This window comes from Pochonia chlamydosporia, chromosome 4 (genome assembly GCF_001653235.2).
Source record: "Pochonia chlamydosporia 170 chromosome 4, whole genome shotgun sequence".
Classification (NCBI taxonomy): Eukaryota; Fungi; Ascomycota; class Sordariomycetes; order Hypocreales; family Clavicipitaceae; genus Pochonia; species Pochonia chlamydosporia.
The window spans coordinates 1149020-1168036 of NC_035793.1; the positions used below are offsets into that span (position 1 = coordinate 1149020).

Below are 19017 nucleotides of genomic sequence, written 5' to 3' on the forward strand. Positions count from 1 at the left end.
AGGCATGTATTGACTTCCATTGATGGCTCCGGAGGCGCAGGCTGAGTAACAATGTGCGCCAGGTCTGAGCCAAGGAAATTCGAGTCGTACCTGCATTGTTAGGCACCTACTGGAGATAAAGAAGAGGGATTTATTCAGGGTTGTTGCGAGTAACAACTGATCTTTGTTCGGGTCAAGCTGACCATGAACACTTTTTTTCGGTCTTGTCAAGCCAGTCAGCCACGCCGACGGGAGCTCAGGTACGGAGTGCTAGCTTCTCGGGATGGATGGATCGATCGGTGGTTGAGTTGATTAATTCACTCCACTGGCGCGTCAAACTATCTCGACCCCCATAAGCCCATTGCAATACATAACAGGCTCAGGAATGTATTTCAAAACCAGCTGTCGCCAGCTTTTACAGATGTTCACACGGTGTGTAAAAAGGACCTCCTGCAAAAAGTCTTACCCTGCGACAATACCACCAAGCAGTAACAGAGTTGAGACAATGTGACCCCCTGATGCCGGTCCCAGCCACAGCCTCACTGGCTTGCCAAATACTTGACCAAGCTGAACAGCAAAAAAGAAATCTTGACTCAAGACTCAGGGCATACACAAACAGGTGAAGCCTCCAACCCTGTTTGAAGACAGGTTTAGCCCTGATTTCAGTAAGGAAGTCACTTAACTGAATCACAACCTACTGGAGCCGCGATCGACTACGATCAACAGTGGATTAAACGCAGCACCAATGCAATACACGTCGCCGGAACTCAACGCTACTTGGCATTGTTTGGCAGTGTCTTACTCCCTGGTTTATTCTACCTTGCTTTGTTCGCTACACGCATGGATTTATTCTTGAACTCTGTGCAAAAGCCCAGTACATGCTCCATGTACGTTTTGTGCCCTTCAATCTCGGAAACAGAAGTGATGGGATCCTTGAATTTCAGAGTCTAGAATCCGATGCCCTGCAGTCAGTGGACCTGAGTCTCCATAAGTTTGTGCAAAAGCCAAGCAAACTGGCTGGTGGAGCAATACGAGAAACTCATCACTGAACACAGCCTCTGCCTTGTTCTTCTCATCGCCTGATTGGAAGTCGCGTCTTCTGATTGCGCAGGATAGCTTTTACGGCGCGTATTGGCACGGAGCATTCCGTCATCATTGGAATCCTTCTTCCATCTTTACCTTCCATGTTTGGGGAGGCAGTACTCTGTCCTTTGAGCCCTGTTGAACATGCATTGCTCCGCCTTTGTGGACTGACAATTAATACCACTGGAGCAAGGTATGATACCGGATATTCCGGAGGCGTTTTCAAGTAACCAGCTCACAGCGATGTGTGTGTATAAATAGGCAATAATCTCCATAAATTGAATTCAGCCCGACGTCAAACCACATGGCGCCGCAAATTCCCCAATGGCTGACCTCAAGCAAGACATTGAATACCAAATACAATGTCCGCCAACCCCAAATAGCCTTTCTTTTCGAATGCTGCCACCAGCCTTCCATCGCCACGGAGTGACATATGACTATTTGATACTATTTAATAGCGAATGCCAGTTCTCGATGATGACATGGCAACAAATATATCTTGGCTTGTGGTTCTCAGAGGCCGCAAGCTTCTTTGCACTCCACAGCTGGAGCTCGCCTCATCACCGTCCACATTTTAGGCTCTTCCCAGCTTCGGTCAAGTTCCACTATCTGAAGTTGATGGTGAATATTGGGTGTAGAGGGCGAGTTTATCGCCTTGCTGGCCCATAACCTGGAGATGATTTGATTGTGACGAATTTGATTTCATGGCCCTTGCAGTCCAACACACCTGGGATCATTGTTCTCTGTTATCAGTGTTATCAGAGGCAATGCTGAGTGCACATCGTGCGATTTCTAACACAATGTGTCGAGCTGCTTTGTGGCTGACCTGACGGTACAGGGTATCCTATTGTGACTTTGATAGCTTTCGAGTGGTGCGGTATAAAATAAATTTGCCACTGCAAACGTTCCCAGTGTTTGTGAGATGACGTCTTCCAAGCCTTGGGGCATTTCAAGTAGGGTACTAGCCAAAGGGCTCTACGCCGGGGATGGAAAAACCAGAGTTTGACATACCCTGGAATTGAACGTGGTCTCATGAGGAGTCCATTGAAAATGCGAGCAACATGTGGTGTAGGGTAGCGGGAGATATCTGTCAATTCAACTGTGTGAAACCCGCGCGACCCTCCGGGTAACATGGTAGACTCTGGCGTACAAGAGCTGGATAATTAAGACATGGTCTCAATGTAGTGGTGCAGCATATTATGCGAAGTTGGTGGGAATAGGCAACACCTGCAACATCCTCAATATTGTGTGACATCGACAGTGGTTGGGTCCTACAAATATCCTTCACCGTGGACACGGAGCGTGATCCAATCACAGGATGTGCGTGATCGCCATGGGCTTTTGGAACACTTTGCGCGTATCAAGTTAGTCGTTGCACAATTCGAAACATTAAACACCAGGTTCACAATCAAACGCGGCAGCACTGTCGTCTCTGTGACATCAAATTATCAAATGCCTTGGTTGCTGGTGAGACAGTGAAACACCAACCACACCAGCTTGGTAATTAGCTGTGTCACCAGAATGGCCCATGACCACCGGAACAACGAAAGCGCCGAGCGTATTCTGGGGCTTACCTCAGGCAGTTGGGTCACACTCACTCTCTTTTTGGCTGGTTGGCTGGGTTGCCCCGTTCACCCAGCCGGCTGCGGAGGTTCATGCCTCCATACAAACGATTGGAGAAGGCTTGACCCGCCCTCCGAGATCAAGGCGCTAATTGCCCTCGTTGAAGGTCACTCGTCACTCCGGACCTGGCAGGAAGGTGCATTGGAGTGCGTCATGGTCGGAGCGCAGGCAGGAAGGAAGCTCACGCAAGCACCCAAGCCAGTGACGGCACCAACGCTTGCAGCAAGCAGTGGCCAGTGCTCTCCAGTCAGTCCAGTCAGTCCGTCACCCAACTCGCCGCCACCACGCAACTTGTACCCGAACTGGTTCGCCTCCAACCAGACCAGACACTTGCCTCGACTCGTCTCAGCTTGACTCGACCATACTCTTCGTTGCCTGTGCTTTCCTCCTCGAACAAGCTCGTCTTCCATCACAACAAACCTGCGTCCATCACGGGAGCAGGCCATTTCATCGCATCTGCTTGTCGTGAGCATATTCCCCTCTGATTCTTAACCGTCCGATCTCTCCGAAGCGTTGCCCATCATGAAGAGCGCGCTTATCGCCGCCGCGGCCCTCGCTGGCTCCGCCCATGCTGGCGTGCACAAGATGAAGCTCCAGAAGATCTCTCTGGAAGAGCAGCTGGTAAGCACTTGTCCCCATTACCGGAAACCACATTATTCCCGATGGCGATGCATTTCCCAAGCTTCACAACGCAGCTGACGCCGTCATCTAGGCTGGTGCTTCCATTGAGCAACAGGTTCAGGCCCTCGGCCAGAAGTACCTTGGTGCCCGCCCTCTGTCCCGAGCCGACGTCATGTTCAACACCAAGGCTCCCCAGGTCAAGGAGGGTCACCCTGTACCTGTCAGCAACTTCCTCAACGCACAGTGTAAGTCGATAGTAGGGCTTCAGAAGTCGGTGACTCGAAAACAAAACTAATCGAAACATAGACTTCTCCGAGATTACCATTGGTACCCCTCCCCAGACATTCAAGGTGGTTTTGGATACTGGTAGCTCCAACCTTTGGGTCCCTTCTCAGTCCTGCAGCAGCATCGCTTGCTACCTGCACTCTACCTACGACTCGAGCTCTTCCTCCACTTACAAGAAGAATGGCTCGACCTTCGAGATCCAGTACGGCTCCGGCAGCTTGTCCGGCTTCGTCTCCAACGATGTCATGAGCATTGGTGACCTGAAGATCAAGAACCAAGACTTTGCTGAGGCCACTAATGAGCCTGGCCTTGCCTTCGCCTTTGGCAAGTTTGATGGCATTCTTGGCCTGGGCTATGACACCATCTCTGTCAACAAGATTATTCCTCCATTCTACCAGATGATCAACCAGAAGTTGCTGGATGAGCCTGTCTTTGCATTCTACCTTGGTCGCGACGAAGAGGGTAGTGAAGCCGTCTTTGGTGGTGTCGACAAGAGCCACTACACGGGTAAGATCGAGTACATCCCTCTCCGCCGCAAGGCCTACTGGGAGGTCGATATCGAGTCCATTGCCTTTGGCGATGAAGTTGCTGAGCTCGAGGGAACTGGTGCCATCCTTGACACTGGTACTTCCCTGAACGTTCTTCCTAGCTCTTTGGCTGAGCTGCTCAACAAGGAGATTGGCGCCAAGAAGGGTTGGAACGGCCAGTACACTGTCGAATGCGAGAAGGTCAAGTCCCTTCCCGACATCACCTTCAACCTGGCTGGCTCCAACTACAGCCTCCCCGCCTCCGACTATATCCTTGAGCTTCAGGGTACCTGCGTGTCCACCTTCCAGGGTATGGACATCCCCGCTCCTGCTGGACCTCTTATCATCTTGGGAGATGCTTTCCTCCGTCGTTACTACTCTGTCTACGACCTTGGCAAGAATGCCGTGGGTTTGGCCCGAGCCAAGTAAATAGGTTTGCGGTGACAGTACAAATATCGGAGCTCTGAGTTAAAGATGGGCAATGTTGTGTGGTAGTTACGCACGGTTAGGTTTCGCATTGATTGCATTCAAGTTCCATTTCGGAATCGTAATTGTACACTCGAGATTGCGGAGTAATACGCTTGCAGGAATACAGAGTATGCTGAATAGGAAATATTTTACTTAACCCTCATTTGTTTCGTCCAAGTCTTGAATTTACTGACTGATTTGTGTCTTGGTGCTGATTCTCTTGCGAGGATAAAGATGACGTGTTCCCACCAGTGGAGGTAATTGAGGAAAGGACCCTTGGACATGCACATTTTAGCTCAGCTAGGATTTACCTATTCTACTTAAATAGCTGACGACAATTGCTTCAATGCTGGTAGTGATCAGGTTTGCTGCCAGTCATTGCTCAATAGAGACGATCCATTGTTCAAAGGGCCACATAGAATTGAACAAACACTTGCAAGCTGACTCTCTGAGACTGGGAGACCAGCACAGGCGTTCAATGGTGGCTCGCAGCGGGCGTAGGCAGCTGAGTGGAGGCGGCAACAGGCAAAGCCAGGGTCACGTGCAGGCAATTTTAGACTTTTCCCACTTCAGCGTTAGCCTTGGACCCAGGCCAGTTGAGCCAGAAGTACCAGACCAACTTGGAGATCCACGACACATTCTTCCCCAGCGGCCCTTTCTGCTGCAATACGTCTTGCACGTCTTTGTTGGAAGCCATAAAATCGCGTCGTCTTAATCCAAGGGTGCCGAATCGCTATATCGCAGGCGTGACTTAGCATTGCACTCTCTGTGTTGGATGCAGACGGCTTCTTGGACCACCCTTGATGAAAGGGCCTAGAGTCGCACCAATCTGCTCTCCATCCAGCAACCGCGTATCGCGACGAGGCGCGGCGAGCATCACCACCACTCGTCCACCACGATCCTAAAATGGCGCAGCCAACCTCTGCCGAAGCGAACGGCGCATCGACGCCTGTCAACGACGAGAATGGACACCTCGCCGTCCCGGGAAAGCGAAAACGCGACAATGACGACGATGCGGGTGCGGACGACATGACGGGCGTCGAGGAACAAAAGTTGACTACACCCCACCGATGGGCTAGAGGGGCGCAAAAAGATCTGATAAAGAACTACTTTGAGGTTTTGAAGAGGTAGGTATCCCATTTTCCTTCACCTAGCCCTCCACGCCAATTCAGTGCGACGTCGCCGTCACTTGCTCTACTCGCCTCCTCATGGGGGAGTTTCCAACGAAAAATAAAAATTCAATTGCTGACCATCAAATCGTAGCTTCGATGTCGAGCCCGCCATCCTCAAACGGCCCCTAGAAGACCCGCAACCTCAAGACGAGCCTGACACGAAGCGGCAAAAGTCCTCCGAACCGCCGTCGCTGAAAACAATATCGGACAAGATCGCTGCCGATGCCTACACCCACGTTGAGGACATCGCCGCTGACGTTGTATCTGCGGCTGACGCTGCACTGTCGGAAATCAGGGCCAAGGCCCCAGATGGTTCTGGCAGTGTGGAGAGTACAAAAGCGATCGCTCGTATTACTGAATTCAAAGCACAAGCTACTGCTCTGCTTGAGCGGGAAAAGGCATACCCCAAGGTCGCTTCATCGGAGGTCTTGGATGGTGGAGAGGAATCCAAGGCTGCATCGCGTAAGAGCCAGGCCATATTATCGGTAGTTGGCTACGCGCCGCAAGAGAGGCGGCTCTTTTCGAGTCTGCCATTGTCTCACGACATTGATCTGACAGAGTTCAACCTGCCACCTGGCGTTACGTTTTCGCGCACTGTCCCCTCCAACTCCCAAGAAAGAACACAGACTTTGGGCGAATTATTTGGTCCTCCTCGCCCTCTCCCTTCTCTGCAGCCGCCTAAGCAGCCCAAGACTCAGGCAAAGGGGAACACACTAGACTTTTATCACCCAGAGTTAGCCGATACAGCCAAGTATCGGGGGTCCTGCTATTTCAGCACGAAGCTGTCGTCCGGCTACTACCTCGATTATGCCAATGCAACGCCTTCATACCAAGCCAAAACCAAACAGCGAGAACGCGCCCAAAGTCTTGCGGGCAAGAAGCCCTCTACATCCGAGTTGGAGATGTCGGAGATGGAGGCGCTTTTCAGAGGCGCCTTCTCCAGTTTCGCCCCCTGCAAAGATGATGCAGGTGCTGTAATTCCATCAGGCATTGCTGGTAGGATGTGGTGGCAAAAGAATGGCTCGAAAAGCTTCCAGAGGATGGTTGAGGTCGAGTATTATCCTGAAATAGCAGATGCGGATGCCTTCAGCGACAACACCAAAGTCGAAGAACTGGACGAGGATGCTGTGCAGGATGCCATTGACCATTGGGATGACAGTGCCATTGACCCTACACTGGAAGACGCCATTGGCTCCAAACGTGATGACGGCGAGAAGGAGGCTGATGATATTCTTGATGAGGTCAGCGACTTGATTGAGACTCTGGCGTCCTATCAGCGCATTCGGAACCTTACCCTACCAAATTCCCAAAACCGACAGTCCAGCGACCCCGTTAATGGCGACATGCTGGCTAATTCTGGACCTCAACCGTCTGAAGAAGAGCAGGCCACGTACGAGATGCTCAAGGCTCAGCTGGCCTTGATTATCAAGACCCTACCTCCGTACGCGGTGGCCAAGTTGAATGGAGACCAGCTGGATGACTTGCTCATCAGCACCAAGGTTCAGGTTCAAACGGATCAATATCGCGGCGTCATGGAGGAAGACGACGCCGGTGTACAGGCTCGTATTCGAGCGCAACAACAAGCTGCGGCTGCGCAGGCTGCTCAGGCTAATGCTCGACCACCTTCGCAACAACGGTCTGCTAGTATTTCGACACCCTATGCCAACCAGTATCAGCATGCGCCGCAGTACGCTACACCAACGCGAACTCCCTCTCATCCTCAGCAATACTTCCGATCCATGCCCACACCAAATTTCCAACAGCCTCGAAACATGGGCAGTCCCGCGCAGCAACAAGCCAGGACGCCGCAACCGAACCAGTATACTCGGCCGAACGGCTATCCCAACCAGTATGCTACGCAACTGGCTAAAGCTCAGACACCCTATGGCCACCAGAACATGCCTCAGTATGCCAATCAACAACGACCACCACAATACGGTCAACTTCAACAGCAGGGTCCGCCGAATGCTGCTCGATTCCAATACCAGCAGGCATATCAGCATCAACAACACCAACAACACCAGCAACATCAGGGACAGCCCGGCACTCCCGGCCAGCCCAATTATGCGGCGTATACAAATGGTGCCGGCATGCCGCCCCGGAACATGTCGCCTCAAATCCCTCAACAACGGCATGCATATAGCCCGTCTCCAAACATGCAGCAAGCTCAACGGTTCGGAGTCCCTGGTCAGGGAAATCCGCAAATGGCAAGGCACGCCAGCAATCCGGGACAGCATCCTCAATATAATCAATCCCCGGGGTTGACTGGATACCATACCGTCATTCCGGAAGCCCAACAACAGCGCATCTTGGAACAAGCGAAAGCCCGAGTTGCCGCACAAGAGAGATCCGCCATGTTTGGTGAAAAGATGGCTCAGCCAGGTTTCGCCGGTATGGCCATGGGTTATCCCGGGAACATGGATGCCAGCAGACTTGCTGCAGCACGCGCAAATATGATGAACCAGCAGAAGCCACAGACACCTGTTGGCCAGCGGCAAGGGATGAATGGCACACCCCAACCACAATATGGTCCTCCGTCCAAAGTGACGCCTGTTCCAGTGCCTCCAATCCCGGGTGCCGGGCAGCAGCAGCATGGACAACCACAACAGATGCAGCAACCGCATCAGCAACATGTACCAAATCCGGAATCATAATTGTAGCGCGAGGCAATGATCTTCACTGAGGCCCTTAGTCGGCCATTGCAACGAAGGCTTTGCAGAAGTTTAGGGTCACCCTGATAGTTATGCTATTGATGAGAGGGGAACAGCTTTTTTCTCAATGACCGTTTGACATTTCCTCCCTAGGTCAAGGGCGTATTTAGGAGTAAAAAGCCAATTGGTTGTGTTGTTTTTATTATTAATCTTTTTTTAACGCACGTTTCTGTTTTTCGCTTTCCTCGGGATGACTACGCTAGGAAGGGACGATGTAAACGGCTGGGGAGTAGATGTGATTAGGCGAGCAGCGTACGGTTTGCCTGGAATATATCCCGCGGGGACTTTGTACACAAGATTTGTAGGCATTGAATGGCAGGAAATGTGTTTTTTCTTGTGGCGAGGGGGAAGTGTAGGGGCTGGTGAATGGGGTTGTGGGTGAGGGTACAATAGATGTATACATGCGTGCAATTCCTGTTGCTATTGTGACATTTTGGTTGATGTGGAATGTTGAATCAGAGTAGGTTTGTAAGCCTGGGCTTTTATAGTTTGTAGATGTGTTGCTGGTGGCTAGGTTTCTATATTGCGATGGACTTGCTGATAACATGAGGTTTTATAGGGGCTAAAGGTGTGACTGAAAGTTATTGTTCTCATTATTGTAGTCAGTCGGGTTTTGGACTTGAAGAATACCAACATTGTCACTCGGAAGCATAAATAATCGAGAAGAGTGGGTATCATTCAAACAAATCTAAGCTTTGCCATGCCAAACGCCACCATGAAACACAAGCAGCAATATCCAGGTACACCAACACCATTCAATGCTGTCCAACACCCTCCTTCGCCGCCTTAGCCATCCTAGCAGCCTCCCTCTCCTGTCCCCATTCCAAAATAATCCTCCTCAACTCAAATACAACCTCTACGGCAATCAACAGAATAATGATCAACTCGAGCCGCGTGCCGTGCTGCTCGCTAGACATCTCACGCAGCACAGTCGCAATCTCCTGCGCATAGTCCATCTTTTGGTTCAACGTGCGAATCCGCACATTTACATCCAGCGCCCGCCCAACCTGGTCGTAGTACCCCTCCAGCCCAAGCTCAGACTTGCTATCCCAGAAGATATCCGGGAGTGAGTCCGTCAGTTCGGAGTAGTGGTTCAGCCGGGCTCGCAGACTGAGCAGCTCGCCCGTCTTTTGGAGGATGAATTTGCGGCCGAGCGGCAGGCCAGATCCCTGGGAGAGTATCGCGGGGATGTTGCGTGTGCTTTCAAAGTAGGCAGTGAGGGCGCTCTCCAGCACGGCGAGCTTTGTGCTCCGCGCAAGACCGGACGAGAAGGCGATTTTGGCGAGCGTGGTGTCGAGGGTGTCGCCGTCTTTGTGCTCGCGGCGGGTGCCGAGGACAACCATGTCGCCCTTCATGTTGGATTCTGCGCGGGCAGTGTCAGTGATGAAGTCGAGGTCTTCGACTTCCCGGAGCGGAGTTGGGTGCGGTTCCTCGGCCGCGCGGAGGATTTGCTTCGTAACAACGTCTGGGGGGAGTGACCACGTTACGATTGTGCCGGAGGGAAAGACGAAGATGTCGCCGCCGTTGACGCCCTTTGCGTGAACGACTTCAGTTGCGTCGAAGCCCGTGTGGTCAGGGTCGATTGCGAAGCCGTGCGAGGACAGGATCTCGACCACCATGGGCATGTTGAATGATTCGGCGATGCATGTTGCGCTTATGGTGGTGGAAGGGTCGACATCGGTGGCGTTTGGACTGGATTTGTCGCCTGCGCGCTTGGGTTGCTGTGCTATGATGGCGACTCGGCGGAGAGAGTTTTTGGCGGTTGCCGAGCGGGTGGGCTTGCGTTTTGCAGCGGCCGATGAAGAGATTTGGGATTCATTTCTGAAAGCGGATTCAGAGACTGACTTGGCGTCGTCGGCGGGGTTGTTGGAGAGGAAAGGGTTCGAGGTGAAAAAGTGTCGTTTTCGTGGGAGACTGGCCGGTGTGGTGATGTGGAATGAGCGGCGTGGTCGGCGGGATGTGACGGAGCTGTGGATTTGTCGGGAGACGAGGCTGAGGGTTATCCGTTGCGGAGGGTACCTCATGGTGATGGGGATGACGCCATGTGTCAGTTGACGGTCAATTGGGTGTTTTTGAGCCTCAATGTGAGGTGGACGTTTGGGTAGGATAGTTGAAAATAGTTGAGCCTGCAAGAGCTTGGAGTTGATTTGCTCCGTCATGGTCTGGTCCGTGCAGCCATTGGGGTCCCGCTGCCAATCTTATCTCCATGTGATGATTCACGTGCGCACCAGCCAGACGGATAGAGCTGCAGGCGCAGGCACTCACCGTGGTCAAGTCTGGTCTGGTGGCACTTGACTGCAAACATTGGACCCTTGCAGCAGGCCTGGGGCGTCTGGGGCAGTCGACAGGGCACGTTGCGGACAATTGGGCGCTGAGTAGCCACTGAGCAAGCTGTCATGGTGGCCGGGACAGGGGACAAGGCTTCAATGTGATTCAGGCATGCATTCGGAGGTATCAAATGACATCTGGAGTGCTCAAGCTTCTAGACCAGCAGACACTGGCCTTTGTTCCAGCCAATACGCCGGGTGACAGGCAGACCTGAGGTCACTAACCGTCTTGGGCACAGTTGGGGCCAGAGGCTTGGCAAGACGGCGAAAAGTCCCACCAAAAGTTCAGAGTTCTCGAGCTCCAAGGCCTTGCTGAACTGGGGGGGCCTCATAATTCATTTTCTAGCCTGGCCTGGTGGGAGGGAACCAGACCAGTTGACCTGACAGGCCCGAGAAGACATCACCGCCAAATTGCCATCTACTTGAGATTGTGGGACGTATACTCCGTACTTTACGACTTCCGACTGTTCCACGTTCTCCATCCTCTTCTGCTGCTCCATCCTCCAAACATCCCTCGAATTTTACCTCATCCTCCTCCTCTTCACTCCCTTCTCCGTCATCACCCCCACCACGATCCAGGACACCCTTTGTTTACTTGGGTCGTGCATTCTCTCCCCTCTCCTCCCTCCTAACCTAAGCCTCCTCCTCCAAACGTCATTTACCGCAACCCCCTAAATCACCGCTCGCCACCATGGATATCGACAAGAAGTACGACAACTACGACTTCCCCGTTACCGCCGCCGAGCCTCAAGATGGCCATGCTGGTCATCTTACCGAGCAGCAGATTGCTCAGGTTCACCAGCTGCGTATGATGCTCGAGGCTGAGGGATACACGGCCCGTCTGGACACCTTGACACTGGTACGCATGCCCGAGACCTTGGTATTGCTACTCCAATGCTCTTTATTGAGCAAGGATAGCACATTCAGAGGCAAATTGGATGCCTGTCAAACCATCTGTACTAACCTTCAACCTGCTAGTTGCGATTCCTGCGAGCGCGCAAGTGGGATGTCATGTTGTCCAAGGCCATGTAAGTACCTACACTGGTTCCTGCGTTCCGTTTCTTCTGCTCAATATGACAGCCCCTAATTCTGTCAACTAGGTTCGTTGATACCGAAAAGTGGCGAAAGGATACCAGCCTTGACGACACCGTACCTGTCTGGGACTACCCCGAGAAGCCCGAGATTGCCAAGTACTACAAGCAGTTCTACCACAAGACCGACAAGGTGAGCAATCTCCAGCTGTCCCGTGAAGCAATTACGCGGTGCATGAAGCTAGCTTTTTTACTGACGCAATCAATTTATAGGATGGTCGTCCCATCTACATTGAAACGCTCGGTGGCATCGACCTGACCGCCATGTACAAGATCACCACCTCAGACCGAATGCTTACCAACCTTGCCGTCGAGTACGAACGCCTTGCCGACCCCCGACTGCCCGCCTGCTCCCGCAAGGTCGGCAACCTTTTGGAGACTTGCTGCACCGTCATGGATCTCAAGGGTGTTACCCTAACCAAGGTCCCGTCTGTCTACTCCTACGTTCGCCAGGCTTCCGTCATCTCCCAGAACTACTACCCCGAGCGCCTGGGCAAGCTGTTCTTGATCAACGCCCCCTGGGGATTCTCGACCGTCTGGAGCGTTGTCAAGGGCTGGCTTGACCCTGTCACCGTTAAGAAGATCCACATCCTCGGTTCTGGCTACCAGAGCGAGCTGATGAAGCATGTCGATCCCGAGAGCCTGCCCGTGGAATTTGGCGGTACCTGCGAGTGCGAGGGTGGCTGTGAGAACAGTGATGCCGGTCCCTGGCATGACCCCCAATGGGCCCGGCCGGCTTGGTGGGAGAAGAAGGGTGACGAAAAGACCATTGAGAACAATGGTTCCAAGATCGAGACTCCCGAAGATGCCCCTGCCACTGAGCCTGCCCCTGTTGCTGAAGGAGCCAAGGACGAGGCGAAACAGCCTGCTGCCGCTTAAAAACCGCTTCTCGCTCAAATGCTTGTCGACAATGTTGGTAAAAGAGAGGGGGAGTGGAGTGTAGGCGGCGCTCAGCTTGATTTAAAAAAAAAAAAGCTCAAGTTTGGTGTAGCATGGCGTGTTGGGAGTAGAAGAGCTGCAACGGAGAGTATTTATTTTTGGTCCCAGGGTCTCAGGGGACGAAGACGAGAGACATGGCGAATTCTGTGTCCGATAAAAGGGCGAGCAAGACACCTTACGTTGATTGATATGGGGCGGCTTCAACATACACGGGAAAAGGATGGGATAAACAAGATTTCGCCTTTTTTGTTCTTGCACTCCTAGACATTCCTTTTGGTCATGTGGTCAAGTGCCGTCAATGTCGTTGCGTGCCGTCTTGGTGATTTTTTCTGTTTTGCATGGATATTCTGGCGTGGTGGGAGAAAATTAAAAATAACTGGTTATACACTGGACAGAAGTAATAGATTTCAGTCTTTTTAGATACTGCGAGGTGTGTATCGAGCAATAATGCCTAGCTTCCCACAAGTGTATCCATGCCAGCTTCCATTTCCACGTACCAAGTAAAAACACGCCAGTCTACATATCATCAAAATAATGCATCACCTTCTATCCGCACAAAACAAAGTGGTATCCCTTCAACGCCATAACCTGACCCAAACACAAAATCCTCACTTCGCATCCAAAACATACTCCCCCGCCACCCTCGCCCTCTCCATCCTCGCCACCACAGAAGGCATATCCCTCTTCAACCGCCCCAACACCTCAACCGCCTCCCTAAACCCCCTCTCTACACCATCCTGCCTCTCCAACGTATCTACCCGCAGCCCAGCCTCCTCGCTCGCCTTATCAACAACCGCCTTCTCCGTCCCCTCCACCGCCTCCTCGTCCCGCCGAATCGCGTCCCTCACCCGCGCGGCCTGTTCTGCCGCCGCGGCCGCAGGCACGGAGCGCTTCAACGCGGCTACTTCCTCTAGGAGTTTCTCTTCCTGGGCGATCAGGTCGGCGACGCGTTGGCGTTTGCGCGCGTCAAATGGTTCGTATGTTTCGGGGGTAGTGGTGAGGTCGGCCGGGGAGATGGGCAGGCCGTTTATGGAGAGGTTTGGCGCGGCGAGGCCGAATGTTTTGTTGATGTACTGTGGGTGGTGAGAAATGGGAAGAGTCGGTGGAAGAGAAGGCGGGGGTTTACCTCGTGGACTAGGGATTCTATTTGGTTTCGGAGGTCGTCTTCGCCGTGGGGTTGGGAGGGGAGTTGCGGGAAGGCTTGGTTGATGAGGGTTGTGGCGGCGTTGCGGACGTTGGCTATGAGGTAGGAGAGGTCTTCGGGGGATTGGAGCTCGATCTTGCGTTGGGATTGGGAGGTTATTGAGTCGTGGTCCATGGTGGTGATGGAGTGGTCGCGTTGATTGTGGTGGTGTTGGTGTTGATGTTTACTTTGGATGTGGACGGGTGTAGTTGAAGTGGTGGGGGTTGCTGGTGGGGCTGCAGTTGGTGCTTGTGGTTTGGAGAGCGTATGGTTTGAGTTGATGAATCTAATGTAGCGAGGATGCTTATGGTGTGAATGATGATATTTGGTTGAGACAATATTTTCTGTGGATTTTTACTTTATTGCAGTTTACCGGGATGCACGACATACCAGCTGCAATGGTAGGTGTCGCCCTTCTCCGTGTGTGCTGTCCCCCCCAGCTCTAAGAATTCGAGGTATGGTCACCCGAGCTAGATCCAGTAGAAACAATCAATTGATATGGCGACAAATTACCTTTCCTTGCATGAGCGTAAATCTGTGTAACAAACTAAAATTTGTAGGCGGAAAGACCCTGTCCGTCTCGTGCCTTGCCTCTGGGCAACAGTAATGACAAGTGGTATAGAATCTGTGTATTGAAGCTAACAGTGATTGCAGATACCCAGTCGAAGGCTACTCACATCATCCAGACGGACATGGTGTCTGTCTACCCGTCATAACACAGCTTGCTCTCTGCTCAACATCTAGAACACGGCAGAAAATATAGCCACATCTTCAACATAAGGCTCGTCGAATATACAGTGATATCAGTACCTTCTCAATGTAGCCATCAAGAGGCACAGTCAAGCACCATCTTCAACACAGCCAGCCTGCTTCGAAAAACGTCAGCAACCAACTACTCCGAAAACTCATCTTCAACCCCTGCAAAAGACTCACCGTAATTGTGGCACAGCGAAAACCAGTCAAATCATACTCCGTACACTGCGTTTACCCGTATTCACTATGCCACCCAAGGGCTTTACATTGCTCTGAGCTCCATGCCACCCGTCCATACCAATTGCCTTAACAGCATCCATTCTCATCCACCAATATTTATTCAATCCCCAAACCACAGTACCCAATTCATTCTACGTCGACATCCTGCAAAACATCATGGTACCAATCACCAACCACTATTTCCATATCCATCTCACAATGCCATCTCACCGCAAACCCCGTCCCTTCACCGACACAACCCCTGCCACCTACCTAGTAGCTTGGACCCCAAGCCCAAGTCCCAGACGCAAGTCCCAGACCGAGACCCTTCAATGTTGCCGTTTTCGATCTCAAATGTGGGGTAACAACCGCTAGTCACAAAATTAGCTACAATCAGGCGGGGCGGCTCCACGTCTGCTTCACGACGGTGTCAAATGGCCTTTTTGGTCTTCCGGTCGTTTGGCCTTTTGGTCTTGTACCTGAGTTGGCCCTTGGACAAAGAGCAGGTATCGTACCTGTTTCAGGTTGAAATGGGGCCGAAAAACGTCCAAATTGCTTCATTTTGCCTACGTATTCGGAACCACGGCGTGTTCAGTAGAAATGACACGTCTCACCCCAATTGTACGTATTTTCGTCGTCGGAACATTTGTGAGTCAGTCTGCAATCTTGACTGCACACCTCAGGCCACATCTGAGGAGCAACTGTTGCCTACATGTGACACATGTGCAATGCACACCAGACCAATGCTCCTAGAAGGCACACTTCACTACTCCATACATTACAATATAGCGCTGTAATCAAGGGGGGATCGTATTAAATGCAAACGCCTAGAAACACCCCGTGTGTGCTCTAGAGCCCAGTCTCCAGCTGGAGCTAACACACAAATGTCTACCTAGCCTAACCTGAGACCAACGAGAGTAAACGCACAGGGATACAGAAACGACAACTTGGTAAGAATGGTAAAAAGAAAAAAAAAAAGGGAGAAAAAAACTCCGAGAGCTCCTCGCACCATAGAGGTTCCTCCGTGAAACCGTGCTTTGTCCGTGGGCAGACCTTTGCCCAAAATATCCGTGACACGTCGTGATCGTACGCTTCCTTCCAAATCCTGCCTTTTTCCTTCTCTCGATGCTGGGCTAATGCTTGCCGAAGCCACCAGAAAGACAGGGTTCAACCATGGCATAATGAGTACCTATCTTGTGCACCATGGCATTGTACCCTGTCCTCGTGTAACCAACCTCCGATGAAAGGAAGAAGAACAAACAAAAATACAACCATTTGTAGCGCCGTCTGATTACAAGTCGAAAAACCAACACAAAATGAGTGGTGGGGAGAAGAGAAGGGGAAGTGGGTGTTTAAAGATATTGTCAACCAGAGAAGGGAAAGCTCGCGCCGTGAAATCAGTCACCAGCCCTTGTAACAATCGAGCAAGCTATTTGTCTAAGCCCCAGGGTGTCCGGATCCCTATAATCAAACATGGAGGCGAAGTCGGGTACAATCCGCTTATTGAGGAAGCAAGTTCCGGGATTCTTCGTCACTGAGAACGATTTCGTGGACCGGCTCGCGCTGGTTCTCGAGTGGGACGTAGTCGCAGTCGACGTACGAGGGGAGGAAGATCTCTGAGGAGTTCCATGTCAGCTCTTGGGTCGGGGTTAAAGTGTAGATGGGCAAACAAACCTGGGTTCCAAACAAATCCTTGACTGGAAGACAAATAAGAGATCTGTGTCAAATGGTCAGCCCGCCCTACTGGGAGGATCCACAGCTTTGTTGTGTCAGTGAGGGTGCTTACCAGACGGGGTGGTCCATCAGGGTCACCAATATTGATGACGGTGCTTTCTTGCTTGGAAATGGCGGAGCCTAGAATGGGTGTCAGTAAACACCGCCGAATATTATGGGATAGATTATTGTGCCTCTGGTTCACAACATATCTAACCGCAGACGAGAGCCTGGGAGGATGACGCATGCGAGACAAATGGTGGATTGCACGATATTGCTGTGCTGCACAGGCTAGCACTTACTCAACAAACTGGGTCGTCGTGTGTGGAGCATCTTGTTACTGGGACTCGTAGACGGCGAAGTGTGTGAAGGCGAGCTCGAGTAAGAGCTCATGGAGGAGCTACCAAGAGCCTTTGACGACGGGTGGAAGGCGCTTGGTGAAGCCGAGGATCGGACAGTCGGAATGGTGATGGATGACGACATGGTGAGGGTCGACGGAATGACGGATCAAGCTGTGAGACAAGACAAGAAGAGACAAGACGAGACAGGTATTGGCCAGCGATGATGTGAGTATGTACAGTCGGAAATTAAAAACGCTGGCGATGGTGGTTCAACGTTGGCTTTCGTAGACAATAGGATGAAGTAGTCAAGATGAGGAGGAGGATGCGTGCGGCGTGCGTGGGGGAGGAGTCAAACAAGAGTGGCTGGCTGGCTAGCAATGACGAAGAGGTGAGGTCTGGTGTGAGTGGTGACTTGCGTTTGGTGTGAATTGTCAAGCCGGTTGGTTGGTGGCAGATTTGGTGACTGACCCGGAGTTGGGTGACAGACTAGTCGAGCCGGAATGGGGATGGGATGGGATGGGATGGGCGGCGGCGGGTGATGGTCGATATGGGAGTCGGGAGATGTCAAGTCAAGTCAAGTGGGCTGGACTGGACCGATTGAATGGATTCGATGGACCGAGAGCCGCACAGCTGACAGAAGGTCTGGTTGATTGATTGACTAACGAGGCGCCGATTGCGGGAAGACTAATAGCTCGGACCGTGTGCTGCGTGAATGAGGTAAAGTAGGTTAGGGTAGACAGGCAGGCAGGCAGAGACCAGATGTTGGAGGGGGATCAAATGATTTGATGCATGTATTCTTTTTGACAACTGGTCTGGTAGATTATTGTTAGGGAGAAGTGGTAAAAAGGAAAAGAAAGGAAAAGGCAAGGAAGGAGCGGAGAGAGACGAGATAAAGTGACCAGACCAGAAACGACATGGAAGAGCGATTGGAGACCTTGACCAGACCTTGACCAGACGGCAGGCCAAGCCGGGGCACTGCTGGGTGACTGAGAGAGCGAGACAGCGAGACAGCGAGACAGGCAGAGAGGAGCTGCAGGGAAGAAGCAGGCAAGAAGCAGGCAAGCAAACTGCATGCAAGTGTCTGGTACGGAGTTACAGAGTACAGACTAGGAGTACATGGGAATGAATGTGCACAGAGGCACTTGGTCGGGTACTGACGTCTATTCTGGTACTTGACATGGACTTGAAGACGTCTCGACTGCTTGCAGGGGTCCCATCAACATCAACGACGACCAAAATGTACCCCGTACCTAAGTGCACACGGAGCAATGGGCTGGGGTGAGGCGCATGTAAGGTACCGACTTTGATGTCCAAGGTGGTGTTGGAGTCCAGGTTGGGCGGGAACGGCAGATTGGTTGTTGTGTGTTGGCAATCATCGTTTCTCATGAACTGTGTAATGCTTCCATGGCTATCCATCTCCATCCAAAAGAGCATCTCGAGTTCATATGCCTGGCGCCAGAATACATTCCATGCTTTTACTCTGCGCTTGATCCGGCACGGAGTATTGTGCACTCCATGCTGATGGCTTCAAGCTGCAAAGTCGTCGGCGTGGCTTGGGCGAAACCCATCATCGACGTATTCCATACTGTGTGCTCCGTAGACTTGGGGATCCAACCTCCTGATGCAATCCAGGTTGACGTCCTCCCTCCCCACAAAGCCTTCGTGGATCAGGAAGCAACAAGACCCGACCTTCCATGTGGATTTGTCCAAGCCACATTTGGCTCAAGTTCAATGACTGCTCTCTTGCATTGTCGCTCAGAGTTGCCCTCTCGGAGCCGACCAAACCAAACGTCCGCTCTTTGCTCAAATGTTCCTCGCCCCGAGTACATCAACTCGAAAACGAAACCTGCACAAATGTGTGCTCGACTCTTCTGTGCTGAAATAGGTAGCTGCAGCATTTCTTGGACTCATGCTCATTCATGTTTACGATACTTTACTCTCAAGTACGGATACGGAGTACAGTTGAGTACGGAGTACTCCGT

The 19017-nt window shown here is 51.9% G+C and overlaps 7 protein-coding genes across 7 annotated transcripts; 4 read left to right on the forward strand and 3 right to left on the reverse strand.

The window, feature by feature from the left end:
* Window positions 1–1386: 1386 nt before the first annotated feature.
* VFPPC_17875 (hypothetical protein) lies at window positions 1387–1731 on the forward strand (the record flags this gene model as incomplete). The annotated part of the gene is made up of 1 exon (XM_022429549.1): window positions 1387–1731. One exon carries the CDS (start codon window positions 1387–1389, stop codon window positions 1729–1731), a length of 345 nt encoding a protein of 114 aa, XP_022285397.1.
* Window positions 1732–3207: 1476 nt separating this feature from the next.
* On the forward strand, window positions 3208–4547 carry VFPPC_07765 (vacuolar protease A precursor; the record flags this gene model as incomplete). Its single annotated transcript, XM_018286574.1, has 3 exons — window positions 3208–3306; window positions 3398–3551; window positions 3613–4547. The coding sequence occupies 3 exons, from the start codon at window positions 3208–3210 to the stop codon at window positions 4545–4547; spliced, it is 1188 nt and encodes a 395-aa protein (XP_018143261.1).
* Window positions 4548–5492: 945 nt separating this feature from the next.
* Window positions 5493–8412, forward strand: VFPPC_07766 (hypothetical protein; the record flags this gene model as incomplete). Its single annotated transcript, XM_018286575.1, has 2 exons — window positions 5493–5713; window positions 5850–8412. 2 exons carry the CDS (start codon window positions 5493–5495, stop codon window positions 8410–8412), a joined length of 2784 nt encoding a protein of 927 aa, XP_018143262.1.
* Window positions 8413–9224: 812 nt separating this feature from the next.
* On the reverse strand, window positions 9225–10628 carry VFPPC_14301 (YagE family protein; the record flags this gene model as incomplete). Its single annotated transcript, XM_018292070.1, has 1 exon — window positions 9225–10628. One exon carries the CDS (start codon window positions 10626–10628, stop codon window positions 9225–9227), a length of 1404 nt encoding a protein of 467 aa, XP_018143263.1.
* Window positions 10629–11487: 859 nt separating this feature from the next.
* Window positions 11488–12766, forward strand: VFPPC_07767 (Sec14 cytosolic factor; the record flags this gene model as incomplete). Its single annotated transcript, XM_018286576.1, has 4 exons — window positions 11488–11655; window positions 11775–11824; window positions 11897–12020; window positions 12101–12766. 4 exons carry the CDS (start codon window positions 11488–11490, stop codon window positions 12764–12766), a joined length of 1008 nt encoding a protein of 335 aa, XP_018143264.1.
* Window positions 12767–13434: 668 nt separating this feature from the next.
* On the reverse strand, window positions 13435–14144 carry VFPPC_07768 (kinetochore protein mis14; the record flags this gene model as incomplete). The annotated part of the gene is made up of 2 exons (XM_018286577.1): window positions 13435–13899; window positions 13953–14144. The coding sequence occupies 2 exons, from the start codon at window positions 14142–14144 to the stop codon at window positions 13435–13437; spliced, it is 657 nt and encodes a 218-aa protein (XP_018143265.1).
* A 2337-nt stretch (window positions 14145–16481) lies between these two features.
* VFPPC_14302 (hypothetical protein) lies at window positions 16482–17177 on the reverse strand (the record flags this gene model as incomplete). Its single annotated transcript, XM_018292071.1, has 4 exons — window positions 16482–16597; window positions 16656–16698; window positions 16768–16835; window positions 16997–17177. The coding sequence occupies 4 exons, from the start codon at window positions 17175–17177 to the stop codon at window positions 16482–16484; spliced, it is 408 nt and encodes a 135-aa protein (XP_018143266.1).
* Window positions 17178–19017: the final 1840 nt, after the last annotated feature.